This window comes from Lissotriton helveticus, chromosome 7 (genome assembly GCF_964261635.1).
Source record: "Lissotriton helveticus chromosome 7, aLisHel1.1, whole genome shotgun sequence".
Taxonomy (NCBI): Eukaryota; Metazoa; Chordata; class Amphibia; order Caudata; family Salamandridae; genus Lissotriton; species Lissotriton helveticus.
In genome coordinates this window covers 1,875,509,887-1,875,529,233 of record NC_136068.1, presented here as the reverse complement: position 1 = coordinate 1,875,529,233, position 19,347 = coordinate 1,875,509,887, and the positions used below count along the sequence as shown (strand labels likewise).

General features: G+C 39.8%; 1 protein-coding gene across 1 annotated transcript; it reads right to left on the bottom strand.

Annotated features, from left to right (window-relative positions):
• Positions 1-9,879: 9,879 nt before the first annotated feature.
• On the bottom strand, positions 9,880-10,806 carry LOC144767815 (olfactory receptor 1G1-like). Its single transcript, XM_078651193.1, has one exon. The coding sequence runs from the start codon at positions 10,804-10,806 to the stop codon at positions 9,880-9,882; it is 927 nt and encodes a 308-aa protein (XP_078507319.1).
• Positions 10,807-19,347: the final 8,541 nt, after the last annotated feature.

The following is a 19,347-nucleotide window of genomic DNA, read 5'->3' as shown; positions in this document are numbered from 1 at the left end:
ACTACAATTAAAAACATCAGAGGTTCTGATAATACTATACATGATCAACCAATGCAGATACTCGACCAATTTGTCAAGTTTTACAAACTCTTATATACTCCAGAAGATCAACCTAGTTCAGCCAAAATACTTGATTATCTAAACTTCAACATTCAAGAAAATTATAATATAGTCGGGTTAGATAAATTATCTGAAGAGATAACTTTATTAGAGATGAAGCAGGCTATTTCATCTCTTCCTTCAGGGAATGCAGCAGGGGAAGATACTCTCCCAGTTGAGCTCTATAAAATATGCTGCCTCTATTTTCTCAGGTGATTCGATCTATCGGGGAGAGAGGGAAGGCACCTAATTCTTGGAATGTTGCTAAAATTGTCTTTTTCTTAAGAAAAGATAAACTGGCTGATGAGTGTGGGTCTTATAGACCCATTTCACTAATCAATAACGACGGTAACATTTTTGCAAACATTTTGGCTGTCTGGCTAGCTCAGTTTATACCTAAAATTGTTCACTCACAACAGCACGGTTTCGTAATGGAAAGAGATACTACAGCCCACATCAAAACGGCCATTACGGCATTTGATATAGCTGAGAAAGAACCCACCCCACTCTGTATGATTCTATTAGATGCTGAGAAAGCTTTTGATCGAGTGGGATGGGATTACCTTTGGTCTGTTCTGACTTTTATGGGTTTTAAGGGCCAATTTGTTAAATGGATACAAGCGCTATATGACAATCCCACGGCGAGTATTGGTTACGCTGGGCTGACATCTTCCATCTTTTCCATCTCCCGAGGCACCCGACAGGGGTGTCCTCTATGACCCCTACTCTTCGCCCTGTTGATGGAACCATTCCTCTCTGCTCTCCAGACTCACCCTCAAATAACACCGTTTAGATATGGTCCGCATTCATTGAAAATCACCACATATGCGGACGATATTGCTATTTATTCTACGAGCCTCGTAGAAGCATTAGACGGGATAAAAACTGAGGCTAGCAGATTTGGAGACGTTTCAGGGTATAAATTAAATATAAATAAGACGCAAATAGTCGTCAATTATCAACCATCGGCGGCAGTCTCCGGAATCTGTAAGATCGCCACCTACCTAGGATTTAAATTCTCATCGAAAATCAATGAGGTTATCACAATAAACTACGACACTTTGTTGAAGTCTACAACTTTGTCTTTAAAAAAATGGCATAAACTTCCTTTAAACATCATCAGCAGAATTAATCTGATTAAAATGAAAGTGCTCCTGTGGAGATTTAAAATACACATTTCTCCTTATGGGTCCCAATATTGACCCATATCTTTAATGCCAAAGCTCATGGCTATTTCCCAAAATCATGGAGTGAAAGTGTGGTTGTCCCTATATTTAAAAAAGATGACAGGGGCGATACTAGGTGCTCCACCCTGAAAGTCATGGGGTGGGCAACTTTGACAAGACTAGAATCCTGGGCCCAGGAAAACAATATCATAATGGATTCCCAATACGGTTTCAGGAAGGAAATAAGGACAATAGAACAGCAAATGAACTTACAACTTATGAACTTACAATACACTATAGGCCAAAGAAGGTCATATAATTTATGTCTTGCTGACTTGTATTGTGCTTTTGACTTGGTGTATCACGCCAAGCTATGGCAGGTGCTTATAGATATGGGCACTCCAATAAATATTGTAAGTAATCTCTTTCAGCTATATGCCTCCCTAACTACTTGTGTGCACTATGATAAAAAAAGGGAGAGAACAAGTGTTTTTTGTGTAACCCGGGGGAATTAGGCAGGTGTGCGTACCTGCCTGCACCATTTTAATTTTCTTTGTATATAAATGGTGTGGTTAGTTGTTTGAAAAATATAAATGCAGACGCCCCTAAGGTGGTCCCCTGGGTCACACTGATCCTATTTCATGAAGATGACGCGGTATTGATATCCAGGATGGAAAATGACCTTCAGTAACTAATAACAAACTTCATCATCTTTCTGCAAAGTAGAGATTTAAACAGTGGCGTAGCTAGAGGGTGGGGCGGTCCTCCCCGGGCGGCACAAGTTTTGGGGGTGGCAGCCTCCCCACGCTATCACCTGCCACTTGGGGCAGCCACAGCCCCCCGCTCCTCAATGCATTTGCTGAAAATAGAGGCCTGCACCGCCACCCTCTTTACTGCAAAAGCCACGGGTAGAAAAGACAGAGACCACCATGGGTGCCCATATGGCTACACCATTGGATCTAAAACGAATTTATTCAAAACTCTCACCATGCTTTGTGGGAAAAGCCAAAAATTGGGTTTTAGATATTATGCAAAAGGCCAAAAGCTCGAGAAGTTTAATACGTTCAGCTACAGAAAGGTGATTGGTCACCACACCTGAAATCAGCCAAATAAAAATGTATAAGGGCTCTTTCTGCAATATTGAGCTTTACTAAAAAAGTTGGGAATAAACCTCTGAGAGAGATTACTAAACGGTATTACTCTAAATGTCTCCCACGGGCCCTTTATAAAGAAAATACTAAAATTCTACAGTTGCAAGAAAACAATTGTTTAAGTAGGCAAGTGGTGGTGCCTAAATCAAAACCAGCATTTATCGCTCATAAATAGCTGGGATTAGAGTTTATGGAGGATACCAGTGATCATAATACACGAACAAAATGGCACAGTGTCTGGTCAAAAGAGGATGTTAAGTTCACAAGGGATTTTTTAAAAACCTTCAGTATATAAGATCTCTGTTATTAAAGCAGGGTATAAAGTTTAGCCCCTAGACCCCCACAGTATTCTGCAATTCAGTAAAAGAGAAATTAAATAGATGTTGTTGCAAAAATGGGCATCTCTTAGGGAACTAGAAGAATAAAAGAAAGCTACAGTGGCTAGATGCTGTGTGGATACAAATAAAGAGGGGATACAGGGTTATTTGATTGAGGTGAAGAATACTTACACCAGATTCTTCTTGATAAGAATTCACCTAGAGATGATCCATCACTTAGTGGTATTTCACAAGTCATACTATGTAAAATAACAGGAGCCCCCTGGTGCAAATAGCAATCCTGGGTCAGGGTAGAGAATGTATGTAAGCAAAAATTCCCAGGCATGCACAAACGTAACTAGCGAGTACTCTTGTAGATAGAATTAGCTACAATAACATTAGACAAAACTGCTTTTTCCAATACAATTGATTTTAATTATTCAAATATTTCATAAAAAATTCATATGATAAAAATGCATTACAATGTTCAGAGTCAATGCAAACTTCATTGTAATTATACATGATCTAATAATGATAAAATTTGATTAAACATTATAAAAAATGATGGTTTCCTGTCGACGCGTTTCGACACGTAAGTTGTGTCTTCATCAGGACTGTACCATCGATGTTCTCTATAGTGTGTTTCAAAAAATGGCGTTGATTTTTTCAAAAAAGATATTCTAAGGGCGAGTTACACACCGACGTCCCCCAATCTGCCGATGAAAAGGCACTTAATATCTCGTAAATAATAGTGTCTGTTCGTATGATGATATTAGAATATATTTTTTCCACTGTATGGCATCAAGAGACTGGGGACGCTGTAAAACGCTAGTATTGCCGACCTGAAAGGATTTAGTTGGACGTGTGGAAAAGTGGAGGGACAGCTCGACCTTACAGGATACAGTTCCTCCGTTCGGTAGCGCATTCAATAAACAACGCTCTATGCGGACTCCAGCAGCGACTTGGCCCCAAGATAAATCTCCTACTCAAACAGGGTTAGATGTGGCGTCTGGATAAACAAATCGACGGCCAGACTTGACAATATACAAATTGTCCGTTAGGAGGCGGGTAAGGTGAAGGCTGCTCCAACGGGAAACCGTCAGCGATGTGCACGAAAAGATGTGCTTGATTCAATGGAGCGGTACGGAGTATCTGTAGTTCGTGGTGACCGACCGAAGCAAGACAACTTTCGTGACTGACAACGCGGGGGCAACGACCTTCGGCACCACGAACTACAGATACTCCGTACCGCTCCATTGAATCAAGCACATCTTTTCGTGCACATCGCTGACGGTTTCCCGTTGGAGCAGCCTTCACCTTACCCGCCTCCTAACGGACAATTTGTATATTGTCAAGTCTGGCCGTCGATTTGTTTATCCAGACGCCACATCTAACCCTGTTTGAGTAGGAGATTTATCTTGGGGCCAAGTCGCTGCTGGAGTCCGCATAGAGCGTTGTTTATTGAATGCGCTACCGAACGGAGGAACTGTATCCTGTAAGGTCGAGCTGTCCCTCCACTTTTCCACACGTCCAACTAAATCCTTTCAGGTCGGCAATACTAGCGTTTTACAGCGTCCCCAGTCTCTTGATGCCATACAGTGGAAAAAATATATTCTAATATCATCATACGAACAGACACTATTATTTACGAGATATTAAGTGCCTTTTCATCGGCAGATTGGGGGACGTCGGTGTGTAACTCGCCCTTAGAATATCTTTTTTGAAAAAATCAACGCCATTTTTTGAAACACACTATAGAGAACATCGATGGTACAGTCCTGATGAAGACACAACTTACGTGTCGAAACGCGTCGACAGGAAACCATCATTTTTTATAATGTTTAATCAAATTTTATCATTATTAGATCATGTATAATTACAATGAAGTTTGCATTGACTCTGAACATTGTAATGCATTTTTATCATATGAATTTTTTATGAAATATTTGAATAATTAAAATCAATTGTATTGGAAAAAGCAGTTTTGTCTAATGTTATTGTAGCTAATTCTATCTACAAGAGTACTCGCTAGTTACGTTTGTGCATGCCTGGGAATTTTTGCTTACATACATTTCACAAGTCATATGCATGGCACACAAATGTACCTATGTGCCAGTGTAATGGACAGACAAGATAGACAACTATGCATGTTTTATTGTTTTGCAGATTATATAAGAATATCAGGTCATTGACATTGTGCCCCATCTTTTTATCTCAATGCATTATTCATTATTATTGGGCACTTAGCATTTTGAAAAACTTCTTAAACCTACACAAATGTAGTGCTATTCTTGATCACATCAAATATTACCTTTGCGTCCAGCACTCTTTATCCTATTTGTATGATTTGAGATTTGAGGAGATTCATGATGATCTCTGAGAATATTTTGCACTGTGTATTTATAACCCAACATTTACTGGCTGAAATCAATAGGATCCTTGGGCATTTGTTGTATAATTTTTTATAAAAGGGAGATTGACATATGAGTAGATTTGTTTATTCTGAATTGTTGCTTTGCTAATTTACATCATCTGATTCATTTTTTTTCTTTGAATATGTAATAACATTTAAGATAAATAATGTGTATATTTTTATTGAATATTTTAGATTGATGAAATTATGCTTAATTTATTACTGCTCTTTTCTGGATTTGTTTTTAAATAAGAATAAAGAATGTAATTGAATTAAATAATTAGTTAATGAAGAATTTAATTTAATTGAATAATTCAATTAGTCTAAAGTTGAAGGAAACCATTCTTGAATGAAGAAACCAATTGAATGAAAAGCATTGATCTTCTGTAGTTTTACCGTAATGTTGAGTTTAGACTATACAAAATAAATACAGATTGTAATCTATGTTATAGGAGGGAAGCATAATATTCACCTCTGTGTTTTTAATAGAATCTAAACCTCCTCTCAGTTTAGTGAGGGAGATTTCCATTTTATTACAAGACCAGCGGTTTGATTAAGACAAGTTTGAATCTTGAAATGACATTGCAAGAGACATGGTTGATTGGTTTAAAATATACTAGTTTTACGGTAGATTCTCGCTACAAGATGAGGAAATGGATGGATGATTCAGGAGAAGTCTACTGATTGCTCTAGTAATTGAGGGAACCAAACTTGGAAGGGTCATTAGATTGTTATCAGTACCATGGAGGCTAACAGGCACATGCATCAAAGATTTTTGCGATCGCAAACGGTGCGAATCGCAAAAATCGTCCGTTTGCGATTGCAAAAATAGGCTTTTGGGATGCATGAAGGGTGAAGGCCCTCGCAATTTGAGAATTTGCAAATATTGAGATTTTATTTAAGGAATCGCATTTTGCGATTCCTTAAATGCAATGCATGAAAGTTTAAAAAATAGCGATTTCGCAATTAGGGGGAGCAAATTACCATGAGGTTGAACCTCATGGTAATTTGCAAAAACTTTGAAAAAGGCACTTTTGTGCATTTTTCAAAGTTTCATGTTGTGCACACACATGTCCTTAGGGCATCTGTGTGCACAACATATGTGCACAGATTGATTTCAGGGGTGCAACAGGGTGTCCTTAGGACACCCCTGCACCCTTGAAATCGCATTCTCAATTTGCGATTCGCTAATTGCTAAAGTTAGTGTTAGAGTTAGTGTTCATACACACGCAGTGTACACTAACGCAACGTCTTAGCGCACACAGGCATTCGCTAAAGGTTTTCCTCGTTTTTTTCAGATTGTGAATACAACGAGTTGATTATTTTTCTTCTGACTGGATCTTAACTCACTGCTTTTCTCGCCAAGTGTATTTCATATGGTGAGTTTCAGTCCTTTGAACTCGATACAATGTAATGATAATTTGGTGCATTTTTAATGAGCGTGACTTCAAATTAAGAGGAGTTCCATTGTTGTTCCAGGTTGGCTGAAAAGTCGGTATTAGTGTAACATTTGGGCAGACAGAATTCTCAGGTTGATTCATTACATGAAGGCTCCGACAGCCGCACTTCACTTAAGTAAGTGTTCATCTTACAGCTGTTTACTGAGTAGCATTGATTGGTGGTTTAGGATTTGTGACCACAGTGCCTCTGATAATTGACTACCCTCATTCTTATGTACACACAGAGTGAAGTGATATACATTTTCCTCGAGGCTCTCTACGAATAAAGTTTACACACAACTGAAAATCGCAGTCAGTTTACTTTTTGACAGGAAATTGGTGGTAGTTAAGAGGCTTACAATTCACGGTTGGGTCACTAGCATGATACATAAACACACAGACTCCTAGCATTTTGTTATTTGGACATACCTGGTGGTAGCTTTACTGGACGCACTCTTTCTATTTTTTTCTTTGACCTTCGGATAACACAGAAGGTGTCAATTTTTTAACATTGGTGTGCGCTTTCTGGACGCTGAATGAGCATGCATCTTGTAAATATCATGTTATTGGTAACAATATGTACATATGAACTTTGGATACACTGTTAATTGTTGTTTCTTTGTTTTTCATTGTTATCTTTTTACAGTGCCCCTGAAGAAGGGATCTACCCGAAATGCAATGGGCTTTTCCATCTATTATTTGGTTGTGTAATTACTATAATGCATTTATGACCGATAGTTCTTCAAATTGATAGCAACACTTATATTGTTTTTTAACAATCATATTGTGAAAATTCCTTCGCAGTAAAAAAGTTTTGCAGTTTATCAAATTCTTCATGTAATTCATGACAATGAAAATGAATACACAAGTTGAATCATTTTGGTTTTGAAAGTCAATTCTTTATTGGTTTACGTCTGTCTAATAAGCAAAGATTCTTGTGATTGCATTGTGATACTTTAAAGATTTTTTGCTGTGCGTTTGGTATACCAGTGGTTTCCCCACTAGCTGTTGTTCATTTATCTGGGCTGGCTGCCCTTACACCAAACAGCCCGCACACTAAGTGAAACGGTTGTATCGTTCATCCAGCACTGAACAGGGAGTGCCCAGGTAAATCTCCTTCTTGTTCTAATTTCAATTTACACACATTGAATTAGCTAGCAGGTTTGACAGCAGCACTAACAAAAGCACACAGCATTATCTTATGAAAGCTGTGTCAGGTTACTACCAGTCCCTCTAGATGAGTTGAGGAACACAGTGGCAATCCCAACAATCGTTTGTTTATGAATAACACAACCAAAGATAGCACAAAGGTCTCGATTGGGTACGGCCCCTGCATTTATTTCTTCGGAGATTATCCCCTACTTGCCAGCTAGGGAGCTCCGATCTTCTTCTCAATCCCTCTTGATGGTTCCCCGGTTTCGCCGGAAAAAGTGGGGGGGCTCAAAATTTGCGACCCTTGCCCCAACCCTTTGGAACTCATTACCCCTTGATCTTAGATCTTTAACCCCATATTCCCAGTTTCGAAAGAAACTTAAAGCCTACTTCTTCAGTAAAATTTTCATTTAATTCCCTGTTACCCGACCTCCCTTCCCTGCCTTTCGTGGAGATCTGCCAGTTACAGCGCCATGAAACCGCTGGTGTAAGAGCGCTATATAAGAATTTTTAAACTCAAACTCAAGAAATGGTGAAATGTAGTTTAAAATATTTATTTTAAAATCCTCAGTCTGGTACATGAAATATACACTGTAACCAAACAAAATACAAATATAAAAGCAGTTAAGCATGTAATGGTCAATAAAAACAAGCTAAATGTTTGTGACATTGTTAGTGGTTTTCTGACATCATAACATTCCAGAGCTATTTTTGAGCAATATGCTAACATTTAGATAAAACATTAACTAAGAAATGTGCCTTTAAATGTTTTTTTTTTTAATAAAGTATATCACACATACCCTAAAAATTGCTGTTTTTTCTGCCAAAGAAGTGCAAGCTGTGGTCTCACTGAAGGACACCTTCTGCACAACTTCCAGAACCAGCTCTCTGGTTGAGAGTAGCAAGCTAAGCAATCTGGTGTGATCTCTGGTAGTGATTCTAGAGCAACAACCTCAACAAACCAATTGTCAATAAGTAGGGATTAGTTGCCATATGACCACTGGTTGCATCTCATTTTTTTAAAACAAATCAGAATTTGGAGACAGTAAAGCTACTTTAGGATTGCGCTAACATGGCCCAAAATGTGCCCGCCCCATCCACATGTTGACATTTTCCTCCATCTTTGTAAACAATAAGCTCACTCTGTAAGGGTTCATCTTCTAATGGCTTATATTCTTAATATATGTAGGTTGACTAATTGGTCTTAAGAACCTGATACGATGACCTGTAATAGCTGAGTGTGAAAATCAGACAGTGCAGTATGCATACCTGCAACAAACAGTCCTGTAAGGGTCAGTGTGGGGAAGAGCATGTCCCTTCCACAAGGAGTCTGCATGCACCCATTACCATGTTGGACACCCTCTTAGTCATAATAAATACCTTTCCATCTCCTTCAGCAGCTTGCACTGCAGAGAATCATCAGTGAACCAATCCACAGTACATACTCTGGAATTGTTTGTACAATATATAAACATAGGCAATATTTATAAAAAGGCATGAGTTCTACGACTGGTAGACAAAGTTTGCATACATGATGAAATGTAAAGTTATGCATAAAAAATGCTGACTGCTAATTTCTTAAAAACCAAAGGCAGTTAAAAATGAAAATGAAAACCCTTAGTATACAACACATGCATGCAAGACATACCATAATTTGATGTAATCATCATCTTTCCTTTTCTAGTGTGGTCGGTGAACTGAACAAAAGCCCTGTTTTAAAGATTTCAAATGTTTTTTACAACATGTCATACTGCTCAGCTGCAAAGGCTAGCACATGAACCCCAGGAAAAACCTTATTTAAGGAATGCATCCCAAAATGACCCTGCAATATTGCATCAGAAGTGTCACCTCTCAGACAACCACAGTCCACTACCAGCAGGAAATACTAATTAATGTTGACATTGTAAATACATTATGAACAAAAGATATAAGGCTGTGCAGCTTTGATATATGATGGATAAATACATTAAAACGTTGATATGTGACCATATACCCAAAAACACCCCTCTATTCCAAGCACCCAACATGTTTACGCAATGGTTGTGGCAAGCCCATTATCGATCCCTGGCCACTATATTACCCTTTTTATAGGAAACAATGGTTTGCCAGCCCAAAACAGTAAGCGAGTTCTTCTCCCAAAGTCTACAATGCATTCTTTGTTTTTCTCAGAGCATTTTTAAACTCTGTGTTTTTCAGGCTATATATGATGGGGTTACAAAGTGGAGTTAGGGCGATATATGACAAAGATGATATTTTGGTGTCTCTCATTAAGTATGTTGAAGTGGGCCGCAAGTAGGTACCAAAGAGAGAACCGAAGAATATAACAACTACAGTGATGTGTGATGCACACGTTGAGAAGGCCTTGTGCCTCCCACCTTTAGTTTTAATTTTAAGTATGGATGAGGCAATGTTGACATAAGATATAATGATTAAGTTAAAGCATAGGAGTGCCACTATAGCACCCATAATGTAGGTAAGTGTTTCTATACTGTGAGTGTTGCTGCAGGAAATCTTCATGAGAGCTGTGATATCACAGAAAAAGTGGTTGATTGTGTGGGATTCGCAGTAGGAGAGCTGAGACAGTAACACAGTATGTGGTAGTGGCACCAAGAAACTTACTGCCCAAGTTCCCACAGCCATACGGAAGCAAACAGCCTTATTCATGATAACCATGTAGCGTAATGGATTACAGATAGCAACATACCGATCAAGAGCCATTACTGAGAGGAGAATATATTCTACCACCACCACAAACATGAAAAAGTAAACCTGTAGAAGACAGGCAATAAAAGAAATGTGTGTACCATCCATAAAGAAGTTGGCCAGCATATGCGGGAAAATGACTGAAGTGTAACAGATGTCATTAAAGGAAAGATTTGTGAGGAAGAAATACATTGGTGTGTGTAGATGTGAGTTGGAATAAATGGTTGCCATGATCAAAAGGTTTCCTGCAAGAGTTAAGAGATATATTACTGAAAAGGCAGCACAAAGGGGAACTTGTAGTTGAGGAAGATCAGAAAATCCTACAATCAGGAAATCCTTCAGCAAGGTCTGATTTTCTTCCTTCATTTGCCAAACAACGCAGCGAACACTGAGTTTCTAGACAGGCTGAAAACAAACACACAAGCAATGTCAATGTATTACTTAGGAACTAAAAGCTGAAGACAGGTGGCTATTCAAAAATATATTTTGAGATGTCATTACTTATTTATCTGTTTTTAGAGCTTCCATCTAAACCTTGTTATTATTGAATCCACCACAAGGAATTAAGCCAAAAACTTGTCAAGTTAAAGCAGAGTTCAATATTTCAAACATGGTCTCTACCGCCTGATAGTTATGGCAAAAAAGAGATAAGCTTAACCTAGGAAAATATGTAAAGTAGGTATGTGAAAATTGTGTAGAGTAAATTGACATAAAGAGACAAAAATCCAATAGGATAACCAAAGATATACATTTTTGAAGCGGTAAGGTAAAAAGCATCAAGAGAATGTAAAGCACCAATAGAAGAAACATTTCTAATTTTGCATCCTAATCCCCATTTGTTTGAACTGATGCTGATTTTTTTCACTCTGTGCTTTAGGACTGCAAAACTTGGCCCTATCGAATGTGAGGAAGAACTGAACTTTTGCTTGAACCCAGAGTGATCTCCACTTCTATGACTCATGGATATTAAAAACTTACCCCCGCTCATGTACCTGTTGCATTGGAGGGGCACCTTGGTGCTTGCTCCAGTGGAGCCAACATATTCTCTGCTGCGTGATGCAGACACAATACATTACTGCTGCTGAGGGAACAGAACCGACGCATAGCACTTGGAACCAGTGCATCGCCATCGGAAACAATGCTTCAGAACCACCACATCACCGCTGCTGAAGTGAGAGAGGATTAACACATCCCCTTGACTGTGTGGAGGAAACCGGGGCACGAGCTTCAGAACCAACACATCTAGGACCCAGTGCTTTTTCTTTGTAACCAGAACACTGCCATTGTTGCATGGAGGAAATCACCTCGACTGCGGGATCGAGAAGGACACATTGCTCGGCTGTACCCCACATCTCTCTGTTATACCCAGGATTAAAGTACTTTTGTTCAGCAGGCCTTGTTTTGCTACTGTACTTGGCCCATGCTCCACTGCAGTCATCCTGAACTCTACTTTGGCCCAGTCCGCGCGACCAGATACCCACCATAGGCACTTATTGATTCTAAGAATTATGCTCTCTAGTATTCTGTAAAAAAATCATATCTTGACTTCTTCTTATTTGATTTTTGTCATTTTAGTCATCATCTATTTTTCTAAACTGGTGTGGAATTTTTTTGTGGTGTTTTCATTGTGTTACTGTTTGAAGTGTTGCACAAATACTTTACACATTGTCTCTTATGTTAAGCCTGCCTTCTCTGTGCCAAGCTTTGAGAGGGTGAGCACAAGTTAATTTAAAGAGCGTTTCTTACTTAGCCTGACTAGGATTGTGTTTCCTGCTTAGACAGGGTGCATACCTCTGCCAACCAGAAGCACAATTCCTAACAATTGGTATGTGTAACTTACCTGTAAGCCCCTACTATATGGCACACCATGTTCCCATGGCATGTAAGTTAAATGTCAATACTGTACAGCATCATATATCTTGTCACCACTAGAGTTATAGTTCACAACATAGCTGCAGATCTAATACTTTAGCTTGTCTGTTCAGTTTTAAAGATGCAAAGGTTACCACTAAGGAGGCCTTCATGCCCCATAAGGCCACATGCTTGATATTTAAAAGTAGGAAATGCAAAGTTTTAATGTAAAACATGTCCTTATAGCCACAAGGCCCAAAAAGCTATTTTCATTGTAGCAGGGTTAGCTGCCCCATGGGAAAGTCATGGAATATATATTAGATGTTAAATAATATCTCCTCTTACAAAACAGCTAGAACCTTCATTTTTGGACTTTTTAAAAGTCATTGTCTGCTTACTAAAAGCCTGTAGAAGCCCATTTGCATTGCTTTGGTGTGAGGATGTGTTCTCTTCCTTTGAAAAGATGACCATGTGTTCCCAGGAATCTAATCAACTTCAAAAAAGGCCTATGTTGTCACAGGCAGATGTCGATAAACCCTGGGCCATCCCCTTGGAGGCTCTAAACCCAGCAGATGAGAGGCTTCTCCCAGAACTGGTTTTGGGTGACCACGTAGGAAGTGTTGCTCATTTGTCTGGTCTGACCTCTAGGGAAGGTAAGATACTGCCATGTTGCATTTAGAAAGAAAAGGCTACTGTGGGATTGTTTGCTGTGTGGTACATAGGAGCTGCTCGAAAAGTGGGTAGAGTTACCCCTTGGAACCTCTTCTCTATTGATTAGGAAGGCATCACCCCTGACCAGACAGGCTAGTGCCAGGAATTATTGTAGAACCCCTGGGCACCCTCTACATAACACTATTAAAACAGTGGAAGATGGAATAGGTACTGCATTTTCAGTGGGAGACAAGAAAAGTTGAACCTGCTCACATTTGTACCCAGAACAAAGAGGTATACTCCAAGGGGATGCAATGAATAATTGTGGTCCAATTCATGCTGTTGAATAATCCACCCCCCAGGCATTAACAATAACAAGGTTGCCGTGCATGAGGAGACCCACATTTTACCTTTAAAACATGATAATGGTGATTGTAATACCTTGCAACCCTCTATTGAATCAACAAGACCACAAAGCCTTTCAGGGAGTAATTCTAACACTAACGCAGTTGATGGTTCTTATACTCTATTCTGCCTGTGTTGGGGGTGTTTTAGCCCTGAATGACAATGTTCATGTTGCAACAATGTGATTTAGTCTGTGTATTGATATTTTTGTTTGTTTTCAACCATGGTTTGTAGACTTAGAATATGTAGTGGTGTTGCGAATAGTGAAAACAGGATGGTTTTCCCGACCAGTGTCTTTTTGTTTTGATACAGTTGCAAACGTCGGTATTCGCTAAATCGGAAGTGCTAGATTAAGTGAAGGTAAGCGATATCGAATAATAAGCTATAGAGTGCAATCAGAGGAGGAATTGGGCATTTAGAGTGAATGTAAGAACATTTTGTTTGTTTTTCAGCTGCTTGGTCCTGATGAGAACTCCACAATTGGAAAGAGTTTGAAACGAGTAGACCAGTTTGGTCTAAGTTGTTTGACTTCAGAACATTTGTGTTATGAAAGTGTGTTCTATGGCTTGTATTTAAAAAGTTCCAAGACGTTTTCAAAAAGAAATTTAAAGATATTGGGTGAATAAAGGTTGTGTGGTGAGCGAATGTAAATACAGTATGAAGAGAATATGAGAGTGGAAGAAATGGAAGAATGTTGAATGTATGAGGAAGATTTTATCAATTAAGATTTTGTTAAAGTGCAATGTTCAAAGATTTATGGATTTGTATAAATGTATAATTTTGATATGTGATAAAAAGTAAATAAAGAAAAAGATTTATTTCAGACTGAAAAAGCAGTCCATGGCATATGTTGTTGTAATCTCAATATGGCCTCTATAAAAAAAGTGAGTAGGAATAAAGTAGAAGTATTGGCATGTGTGTAGTTCTTTATTAAATTGAGGCCTGGCCTTACTGTTGGGAGCCCAAACCCAGTAGTGTTACTAGTTATTACAAACTATGCCACAGCATATTATTCTAAGGTAAATCCAAAATTGCACACACGTTCTGCCCTTCGGGTGGCTTGTGTGCAAGCCAGGCTACATTTGGGGAAATGTGAAGTTCTCTTCTCTTTAGCTGCACCAAAGTGAGTTTGGAACTAGCTCCCTCTCCCACATGGCTGGTGTCAAGGTGGGTACAGATGGCTCTGAGAACAAAGCCTTCTTTCCCCGGTCTTCCTTTATAAATGACTATGACTGAGCATGCCTCACCTGGGAACCTTTCAAGTTAATGAAGCTTTTGAACCCTACCCGGTTGCCATTTCTGAACTGATTTGCGTCACATACTTCACATCAGGTATTCCTGTTAAAAAGTCCCAAGCCATGATTTCTGCTCTGAGAGTAGTTTTCACACCTCATTAAGGGAAAAGGTAGGCTAATGCTAACTAGCCTACTACGAGTTAAAGCAGACAAAGTCAAACTTTTTAAATGTTACTATTCCTAAATTGTTATCAAAAATACCACTGTACCACTGAATGGATGTTTAATAAACATTCAAGTTGTGTTTGAAGAATTCTTGTAAGATCTCCCAGACCACAGATAGTTACAGCTTTTTACAGTGAAAATAGCCATTAGGAGCTCATCAATGAAGGTATGTGGCAACAAGCTTTAAGCGGTTCATCACTGTCGAGAAATGCCAACATTAAATTCTTACATATATCACTTTTAAATACTGGCCATTTTGCATTGTGGGATAAATGGCCTACTTCAGTAGGTTTAATTACTTACGAAAGGGGTTACTTTGATAGATTTCCCTGCAGATTTTAAAACTACAGGAGTAAGGCCATATAAGTAGCCTTGAAGTCATGCTCATTTGTCACACCAGTGGGTTGCACATTAAGTGCTGCAGTTCACAGGTGTCATGAACATTTATATGCCATTGTTTTACTTTGCTGCACCACATACTATTAACTTTCTGTAAATTTAAATACAACAGTTAGCGATTAACCAATGTTATCATGTTTAGGAGTCAGAGTACGTGTACTGGGTCCTTGATGCCAGTACCCCAGAACGCAGAGCTTAAAAACCATCAATACAAGTCAGCAAATTAGGGTGACAAGAGAAAATGTTTAACTGAAGCCCTAGTCGAAATTTTGCGAACCCACCCAATATGTATAACCCATCTAAAGAAATGGCATTAGCAATTTGTCTTCACATTGGATTCTGACCTAACACATGACCACTGTGAGATCCTATAGAGACTTAATTCCACATAACATCTACAATATAGCCAGTCTTGACTGGATCTAAAGGTTTCTGGTCAATACAGTAAGATGACCTGATAACTTTTGAGGCCATCATACAGCTTAGAAAACTAGCTTGTCTGTTCGTTCTCAGGAATCATACACATAAATGCATGAAATAATTCAACCCCCAGTAATTCATATATTAGAACTTGTGTGGCAGACATTCATTCTCATGTATTTTATTCCCAATGTTTTCTAATCATACCGTACCTCCTGGATCAATTCATCAAAGTTAATAACAATCTTCAGACTTTAATAGATATTCATTCTAGATTATTTAAAACCATTGCATTACATTTTTTAAATACAAAATCAGTTTACAAAATCGTTAATGACATGAAATGTATAAAGTTATTTCAAATACCATTGAGATTTTCTTGTAGATATGATATTGGTTGAAGTCAATCTTTTCAGGAAATATAAAGTGAGTCAAATAATGGTACATGTGTACTGATGCAGGCTGAAGCCTCTACTTTATAATGGTCACTTTCATCATTTGTGGAGAAATTAAAAACTGAACACTGTAGATGTATTAAAAAATATAATCAGTCACTTTTTTTGAATTAGCATTTCCAAATGTTTTGTTTGTGCTATTATCATGAGGAAATCTCCCATTTACATAATTAGACAGTTTGCTAATAACATTTCAGACATTATACATATCAATGTAGTTGTTGTGCTCTTTGGGTATTTTCTCACAATGATCCCCAATGTATCCGCCATATATTCTGAGAAAGCAACATTCTGCTACCCCACCCTTTCAGAAGGGATGTTTAACTGTAATATTCTGTCCTGATGAAGTCCCTTGCACGTCAAACCCACCAAGGTGTATTCACAATGATTAGGTAGGTGAGGACTCATTAGCTTTTACTGGCTGTAGGGCTGTCCTAGTGGCCTCAAACCCATAATAGTAGCATACCCTTAAGCCCAACCCATGACACAATATCACTTTGAAGTCCTAAGAAGCATCTTGAAATTACAGAAACATACACATTACCCCTTAGTGGCATGAATCCAACTTTCTCTAGATTTGGTGAGTTCAATGTGTTACAAAGGTTGGTTACATTATTTCACATTAATGAGGTTACCCCTTTCACCTGTACTGTCACATGCTTTGAATCATCAAGTTGTAGCAGTCTTGAACCCTGGAGGTGCTTCCTTCTTCCCGAGAGGCAGATGAAGACAGTGCTCTTATGCCAGAGACCTAGTTGGACAAAATGTGTTTACCAGATTGTGACCAGCCAGATCCCCAACATACCATAGTATGAGATGGTACTCAGTCTGTGATCTGAAGCTTCATGTGTGCAATCCGTGTGCTTTGGCAAACTAGTAAAAAAGAAAAATATAAAGGACATTTTGACACTGTTGTTGGTCGTCTCATCTGTGTATGTGTGTCTGTGTAAGAAGAGCACCGTAGACTTGTGCCTGGATAGAACAGTTTCAGATGGAACTTGAAAATGAAAAGCCCCACCATCAGGAGTCACCAACCACGCACGCCACCTGGGTTTCATCCTGGACTGAACGCTTTCCATGACCCAACAAGTCAATGCTGTCTCCTCCTCCTGCTTCAACACCCTCCGCATGCTCTACAAGATCTACAGATGGATCCCCACAGAAACCAGAAGGACAGTCACCCAAGCCCTCGTCAGCAGCAGGCTGGACTACGGCAAAGCCCTCTATGCTTGAACCATGGCTAAACTCCAGAAAAGACTCCAACGCATACAAAATGCCTCCGCACGCCTCACCCTCGGAATCCTTCGCCACAGCCACATCATCGTCCACCTAAGAGACCTGCGCTGGCTCCAGGTACACAAGAGCATCACCTTCAAGCTCCTCACCCACGCTCACAAAGCACTCCACAATGCCGGACAAGTATGCCTTAAAAGACAGCTCACCTTCTACACCCAGAACCACCAGCTTCGATCCGCTGACCTCGTCCTTGCCACCATCCCATGCATCCGCCAAACGAACACCAGCGGCAGATCATTCTCCCACCCCAACGCCAAGATATGGAACACCCTCACCATCCACTTGCGTCAGACCCAGGACCTGCTGACCTTCAGGAGACTCCTTAAGACCTGGCTGTTTGATCAGTAGCTGTGACACCCTCCTAATCCCCCCAGCGCCTTGAGACCCTCATGGGTGTGTAGCGCGCTATACAAATGGTTGATTGATTGATTGCTAGGTGCATCTCTTCTTGTCTGGTAGTGGCAACATGTTGCCAATAAAGCCTTTGGCGCAGTGTGACCTCAATTGGTAGGACTGAGTCAAAAGGAGTCATCACAATGACAGAGAAGTGACCCTGGTGTCTGCTTCAGCACCAACTCCAGACTCAACTTTTGTTTCAAAAACTTGCACGCCTCATGACTACAAAGTCCAGCATGCATCTTCTTGGAATTGAGGCTGTGATCCGTGTCACAATAACGTCACAATCCGTGTCACAAACTGCTTGGTGTGTTGCCTCCTTGTAACTCCAAGTCTTCCGCAAAGTAAGTTCTGACCCGCTGCAGGCTGAGAGAGGACCCCGTGGTGAGTCTCTGCACTGCCTACAGAGGGTCTCTCTGGCCAGGGAGGATGAGTTTAGGCAGAGCACAGAAACTCACTTTCATTCTCGGTGACGTTATGAACTTTCAGCCAATCACAGAGCTCCATGAGCTATTCTGCCCTGGCTGGTTCAGCAATGACCACCTCTACGGTTACTCCTATAACCCTGCATTGATGCCTGTTCTCTCAGAGCCTTAAAATACACCCCTAATACTGAGACTCCCTGACCTCCAGGCCTAAGAACTGCATCTCCCAGGACTGCAGGGATTTATTGTGCTAGTCTAACATATAATTCTCCTCAGCATCTCCCATATAACTGCCAAAGTAGAAAAGCATTGCACATTAACAGTGAAATGGCTTTATATGTTAAAGGTCAGAACATATGAGACAACTGCCTTGTGTTAAGAGTTTTCTGGATCTGTAGCCTGTTTCTGTGCAGAAGAAACACTTCACTGTTGTGCCTCATCTCTTCAATGACATTAAGAAAGGCTTCTTTATTTCTCAGCTGTGGTCAGGACCCCAGGGATTCTGTATACTATTTTAACATATAATAGTGCCCGGAATCTCTCTTGTAATAGAAAATCAGAACACCTTAGCAGGGAAATAAACCGAGGGGCAGATTTACAAGCCCCCTGCGCCACAAGTATGTCACTTTTCGAGGTGCCCCTTCCTGCACAAAAACAATCTCCCCATGACGCAGGCATCCGTGCACCATGGTGCAAGGGTGCCTGCACCAGTGAAGGTGGAAGCACAGAGATGTAACATATTCTTGTAATTATGTAGCATCCTGGTGCTTTGGAAGTGCTGCAGCGTGGCGCAGCCAAAGGGCTTGCGGTTCCAAGCTGCAGCACTACCTTGTTGATCTGCCCCGAGTGTGTTACCGTTCAGTTCAGTGTATCTGCACCAAAACCAAGGTTAGTACAATTTCATAGAGCCCCAGAACTTTGAAATAATGTGAAAACTCGTCTAAAGGGATGCATCAGGTGCACTGTGAGCTTGAGTCATGCTGCACGGAAACCAGGCAGAGTCTGTGCCCCGGATCACTGACATAATATCGAATACACAAATATAGAATTACCAAAATATTGAAGAAAAAATATAGAATGCAAATATGTCTTAAAAGTAATTTAAAATGAAGAAATAATAAATATAACATTTACTATTACCACTCCAGT